Below are 6,774 nucleotides of genomic sequence, written 5' to 3'. Positions count from 1 at the left end.
TTTGAAGGAAACCAGCTCCGCTCATCACCTGCAGAGTACCATCCCAAAAGTAAAGTGTGCTGGTAGCAGCCTCATGCTGTGGGGCTATTTTTCAGCAGCAGGGACTGAGGGACTCGTTAGAGTAGAAGAAACGCTCAGTGCAGCAAAATACAGAGATAGCCTTAATGAAAACCCAGTCTAGAGCATTCAGAACCTCAGACTGGGTGGAAGGTTCACCTTCCAACAGGACAATGACCCTAAGCACAGAGCTAAAATAACGAAGGAGTGGCTTCATAACAACTCTGTGACTGTTCTTGAATGGCCAGAGCCCTGACTTAAACCCAATTGAGTATCTCTGGAGAGACCTAAAAATGGCTGTCCACCAATGTTTACCATCCAACCTGACAGAACTGGAGAGGATCTGCAAGGAGGAATGGCAGAGGATCCCCAAATCCAGGTGTGAAAAACTTGTTGCATCTTTCCCAAAAAGACTCATGGCTGTATTAGATCAAAAGGGTGCTTCTACTAAATACTGAGCAAAGGGTCTGAATACTTAGGACCATGTGATATTTCAGTTTTTCTTTTTTAATAAATCTGCAAAAATGTCAACGATTCTGTGTTTTTCTGTCAATATGGGGTGCTGTGTGTACATTAATGAGGAAAAAAAATTAACTTAAATGATTTTAGCAAATGGCTGCAATATAACAAAGAGTGAAAAATTTAAGGGGGTCTGAATACTTTCCGTACCCACTGTATGCCTTGCCTAGGTAGGCAGCATGCTAAGTTTTGAAACACAGCCATTCAGTACACACAGCACAACCCACCTGTTACTGGCTGTCTGAATTCATTTGTTCTCAGTTTGTATATAAAGACAGGTTATGTATATGTCCAACAATCTTTCTTTTATAAATATGTAACCGTTTAAGCTGAGGGACAGCTGGTACTAATTCTATTTATTTTTGTCTGTCTATTGTTAAATATTTTGTATTAGAAACACTCATCATGTTGTTCCGAACCTGTATGACCTTCTTTCTTCCGTGGAACACGAAAGAAAAAAAAAGAAAATGCTAGGCTGAATGACAGCCTCAGTCACCCTTCACTTTCACTGTATGGAACATTTTTATGCTGTGAAAGTGAATGGTGACTGAGGCTGTCAGTATCCAATATTCTGCATACATGAAGTGAGTAAATAATGATTTTTGGGTGAACTATCCCTTTAAATATATCTTTAAAAAATCTAAATGTATTGTTTTCACCTTCTGTGGGCTGTCAGTATCCAATATTCTGCATACATAAAGTGAGTAAATAATGATTTTTGGGCGAACTATCCCTTTAAATATATCTTTAAAAAATCTAAATGTATTGTTTTCACCTTCTGTTTCCAGTACTTCTATTACAGGTTGCTGGTTTTGTGGCAGATGCAGGAGGGTTAATGTGTTGGGGACAAGCCAGAGGTCTCTGCACTTTCAGGGATCAAAAGAAGATAATCCCCCTCCCCCTGAATAGATTAAAATGCAAATTGCTGTATGAAGTCTTTGTGTCTGCCCATCGAGATTATAGCTACACGAGGGTCTCAAGGGAGACAAGGGGACATCTGGACCCTGCTTCAAGTTCTATACCAGCCATTAAAAAACATAAACGCTCTCCCCCAACACATGCATAATAGCACTTGTTCTCCTAGGATGAGATATGAGGCAGCTGTTTTGAGTAGAATTCTGTCAATTTCCGTTTTTACGGTCATACTGTATATAGAGAACTTCCAATAAATTACTATAAACTATATACACTGTAAAACACAGACATACTAATAATACATTATGTATTATACAATAGTTATAATACAACAGGTTTTTATGTTTTTGGAAGTCTCACTAAACACACTCAAGTACAGTAGAGTATGTGAAATATTATTACAATTTTAAATAACTTTTTTTATTAATAAAAAACAGCATTTACTTGAAATAGAAATTTTTGTAACACTATGTAAGTCTTTACTTTTGATCAATTTAATAAAATGTATTGTAAAAAAAAAAATCATACATGGAGAGACAGAAAGAGAGTCGGAGTTATAGCTATGCATAGGAATAACATATTTCCGTTTTCGACTACCCATCTCTGTGTCAGATATACACAAAGGTATTTTGCTCTTAAAAACATGAAGGTGAATCCCCAGCTCAGATGTTCTTCACGTGTTTTGTATTTTCATTGAATAGTCAGAAGCCCGTCATTGCTGTGTTGTGCTCTCAGTCCAGTCTGAGCACATTCTTCACAGGCTGTTCTCCCAAACAAAAGATGCAAGACTAGTTATACACTAGCACGTTTCAGAAAATGGGTAAACTTTAAATAGCAACTGTTTATAGTCCAAACATGAATCGTATAATCTAAGATGCACAATGATACTGCAATCTACAAAAAGGTATTAAATAAACTTTATTGAGGTACATTTAGAGTTTGAAAATCAACAGCACAAATGCATATTTTTTATCATGATCAACTGCATTTATAAAACTCTTGATTTTATTAAATCATTTACATTAATAATAGCTACAAAACAACAATTTGGCAACACTGACATAACAAGTGGTTCATGGTCAAATAATTTACACTAATCTGTATTAAATTCAACATTCAGAGCCAGTACACATTAGTCCGATATATTAGACTCATAAATGTGACCCTGGAGCACAAAAGCAGTCTTAAGTCGCTGGGGTATATTTGTAACAATAGCCAAAAATACATTGTGTGGGTCAAAATTATTGATTTTTCTTTAATGCCAAAAATCATTAGGATATTAAGTAAAGATCATGTTCCATGAAGATATTTTGTAAATTTCCTACTGTAAATATATCAAAACTTCATTTTTGATTAGTAATATGCATCGCTAAGAACTTCATTTGGACAACTTTAAAGATGATTTTCTCAATATTTAGATATTTTCTTGCACCCTCAGATTCCAGATTTTCAAATAGTTGTATCTCGGCCAAATATTGTCCTACCCTAACAAACCATACATCAATGGAAAGCTTATTTATTCAGCTTTCAGACGGTGTATAAATCTTAATTTCGAAAAATTGACACTTAAGACTGGTTTTGTGGTCCAGGGTCACAAATGTCTAACATTTTATAGCTCACTTTTACCAGTCATTCCCTTTCTATCTGCCCATCGTGAGAGAGAGCAAAAAAACTGAGGAGATGTCAACAGTGTCACTTCCAGTTCAAATGATCATCATTAAATTATGGTTGTGAATGAGCAACAAGTTGTAAATATCAAAGTTATAATAGAAGTAATACTCTTTTTTTAAATGGTACATCTTCAGTGTTATAAAAAGTAGAAGTTTTAAAATAAAAAAAATAAAAAATCACAGTTTCAATCAAAGCTTCTTATTAGTGTTTGGAAAAGGAAAGATCATGATTTAAATCTACAACGAAGGAATATCTACTTCTGTTAAAAACCTAAGTAAGACTATTTTGAGCGTCACTGGAGTCTGACCAATAGAGCAACTTTCTCCCAGTGTGTTCTCCATGTGTTTGGCTGCAGGTCCCAGAGTTAGTCGGTCTTGGCAGTCTTCTGCTTCCAGGGGTAAATGAGTTCTCCTACAAACAGCTTCTTGCACAATGCGGCCCAGGAATCCTTAGGGGAACAGCTATAAGTGGGCATCCGGTAACACTGCAGTACAGAACTACATTTCAGTGGGTTGATCTGAAGGTGGAGAAAAGAAAAGACATTTTTCATTCATGTTTGCTCATCTGGTACAGAGACAAGTAAAGGATGTCCAGTGTTTGCACTGCACAGTGAGACAAACAAAGCTATTAAATTACCCTCATATCCATCCCACAAAATCAACAGGTCAAACCCAAACCACAAATGAATCCCAAGCATAAATAAACTATGGGACGACAAGCTGTTTTAGCAACAATCAACCTACCTCCATCATCAGGTGAAGAGGAGTTCCTGGCTCCTGACAAAGCACCTTGAATTTAACGCCCTCTGGAATACAAAGAGATTCATAAAGTACTTATCAGTCGTATAAACACATAATTAAGCAAGCGGTTTTCACAGAAGGTCAGTATATGACTGCAGTACATGGCCTAGAAGTACATTCATAGTTTCATCTCTATCATCACGTAAGAAGAGAAAGCTACAAAATGTATGACTTTTTTTTTTTTTTATTGATTTCTTCAATGTGATACAGTATGGCTCACCTGCCAGTCTGTATGATCTGCAGATACGTAGGCCGATGGCAAACAGGGGGAAGGAGTTGATGAAGTCCACACTAAGATGAATCACTCCCTGAAACAGCACCACCACCAGCCGCAGCTAGAAACACAGAAACAAGATACTTGTGTTATCAATACATAAATTCTATATTTACGATTTTTATGAATCTTTAAAAAAAAAACTGCATTATGATTTCCACAATAGTATTAAGCAGCACAACTCTTTTCAACATTGATAATAAGAAACGTTTCTTGCAAATCAGCATATTAGAACGATTTCTAAAGGATCATGTGACACTGTAATGACTGCTGAAAATTCAGCTTTGCCATCACATGAATATATTACATGTTAAAATATATTACATTAGAAAACAGTTATTTTAAATTGTAATAATATTTTGCAATATTCCAGTTTTTATTGCATTTTTGATCCAATAAATGCAGTGATGGTAAGTACAAAAGACTTTTATATACTTAACTATAAAAAAAAAAAAACAATCACACAGACCCCAAACCTTTGAACAGTACTATATAGGCCATTGCAAGCAATAAAAACATCAAGAGTCAAGAGCTAAAATGTGCTAATTACCATATAATGATTTTCATAATGACCAAATTCATAATGCCCCCCAAAAATAAAATAAAACAATCATAATATGTGACCCTGGAGCACAAAACCAGAAGTAGCACAGGTATATTTGTAGCAATTGCCAACAATACATGGTATGGGTCAAAATTATCGATTTTTCTTCAACGCCAAAAATCATTAGGATATTAAGTAAAGATCATGTTTCATGAAGATCTTTTGTAAATTTCCTACTGTAAATATATCAAAACTTAATTTTTGATTAGTAATGTGCATTGCTTTGGACAACTTTAAAGGAGATTTTCTAAATATTTAGATTTTTTGGACCCTCAGATTCCAGATTTTCAAATAGTTGTATCTCGGCCAGATATTGTCCTATCCTAACAAACCATACATCAATGGACAGCTTATTTATTCAGCTTCCAGCTTTCTTTTACTCAGCTTTCCAATTTTAAATTGACCCTTATGACTGGTTTTGTGGTCCAGGGTCACATATAGAGACGAAGAAATGCAGCTGACTTCTGGACTGATGTAACATTTTAAAAAATGTGAGACGGAAAAAGTGTGAAAATAGACTTACCAGGGTAAAGACGAGGTAATACAGGGCAGTGGTGGGAAATAGGAACAGCAGAATCGTAAAGAGCAAAGTGCCAATGAACAACTGCAAAGGAAACAGAGCAGTGTCAGATGTGTTCTGTGGGGATATGCTAAATAGCTGGCAGTTGTGCAGGAAATTTACCTGGTCCAGGTCGTATGAGCACGAGTCAACCCTCTGCCTCAATACATTCCATTTCTTTCCCCTGAAGAGCCGCCACAGGGAGGAGAGACCATAGATCTTCAGACAGTAGAGTCTGACAGCAGAGATAGGAAAGTACACTTCACAAACAAAGAAACTGTACTGCAGTTCTCAGAAAAGATTAAAAGCCCTGGAATTTTGTGTCAAGGTTAATATGTAAATAAAAGATGCAAGACTGTAAATATAAATGACAAGTAACTGCCCAGAAAGATCTGAGATAGAACCTTAAAGAGATACCTAAAATTCTGTCATGGTTTATGTTCTCTCATGTCTTTCCCAACCTGTGTAACGTTCTTTCTAGAATGGAACATAAAATTCACTTTTATTTCAACAATGAAAGGGAATGGTGAACTTGGTGGTCCATGGTTCCTTTCCACTTGTATAATATGTTAAACAGCAGCCTGGACATTGGACATTTTGTGAAAACAGAAAGTCATACAGGTTTGGAATGACAACGTAAAGTGAACGAGTACAGAATATTTATTTCTGGGTGAACTATCCCTTTAAGAGGCGCAAATATAAAGGTTGACACTGCCCTCTACTGGAAGTGCACAAACATGACAGTAAGTTACAACAAAACCAAACCTCACCTTGCCCCATACACATAAAAACAGTAGATGTGGAAAGTGAGGAGGGCCACAATGTCGGACAATATGGAAAGAGCAAAGGTCAATCCCAAGCAGGCTGAGAGTCCAACATACCACAGGATCCTCTCAATGAAAGGAGACATCAGGTGGATGTAACCTGCGGACGCAATCACAAAACACAGATGTGATTAATTCATTAAGCATGGAACACTAAGCATTAAGCACATCTTACCAGCAAACATACACTCATTCACATCCTTCTCTTCACTCTCTGAGGCAGAAGTCTCCAAACTCATCCTTTCTAATCATCCTACTACTTGTCCGCTTGATCCCATTCCATCTCATCTCCTTCAAGCCATTTCTCCTGCAGTTGTACCTGCACTCACTCACATCATTACCACATACCTTCACACTGGTGTTTTTGCCTCAACATTTAGACAGGCTTGTATAACCCCACTACTTAAAAAACCCACCCTTAGCCCATCTCTTTTAGAGAATTACAGACCGGTTTCCCTTCTACCTTTCATTGCAAAAACACTTGAACGAGCTGTGTTCAACCAAGTCTCTGCCTTTCTCACACAGAACAACCTCCTGGACAGCAAACAGTA

The 6,774-nt window shown here is 36.7% G+C and overlaps 1 protein-coding gene across 1 annotated transcript in view; it reads right to left on the bottom strand.

The window, feature by feature from the left end:
• Positions 1 to 3,030: 3,030 nt before the first annotated feature.
• LOC107690265 (phosphatidylinositol N-acetylglucosaminyltransferase subunit Q-like) overlaps positions 3,031 to 6,774 on the bottom strand; it is a 7,344-nt gene continuing 3,600 nt past the window's right edge. Inside the window, exons 6-11 of the mRNA XM_016488545.1 lie at positions 6,170 to 6,323; positions 5,523 to 5,634; positions 5,364 to 5,444; positions 4,183 to 4,297; positions 3,906 to 3,967; positions 3,031 to 3,679 (exon numbers count right to left, since the gene is read on the bottom strand). Of these exons, the coding sequence (XP_016344031.1) occupies positions 3,527 to 3,679; positions 3,906 to 3,967; positions 4,183 to 4,297; positions 5,364 to 5,444; positions 5,523 to 5,634; positions 6,170 to 6,323 (677 nt within the window). The 3' untranslated portion in view covers positions 3,031 to 3,526. The remainder of the gene's footprint in view (positions 3,680 to 3,905; positions 3,968 to 4,182; positions 4,298 to 5,363; positions 5,445 to 5,522; positions 5,635 to 6,169; positions 6,324 to 6,774) is intronic.

Source organism: Sinocyclocheilus anshuiensis, unplaced genomic scaffold (genome assembly GCF_001515605.1).
Source record: "Sinocyclocheilus anshuiensis isolate Anshui unplaced genomic scaffold, SAMN03320099.WGS_v1.1 scaffold461, whole genome shotgun sequence".
NCBI classification, from domain to species: Eukaryota; Metazoa; Chordata; class Actinopteri; order Cypriniformes; family Cyprinidae; genus Sinocyclocheilus; species Sinocyclocheilus anshuiensis.
Note: the sequence above shows the minus strand (reverse complement) of the source record. Positions and strands in the feature narration are given on the sequence as shown.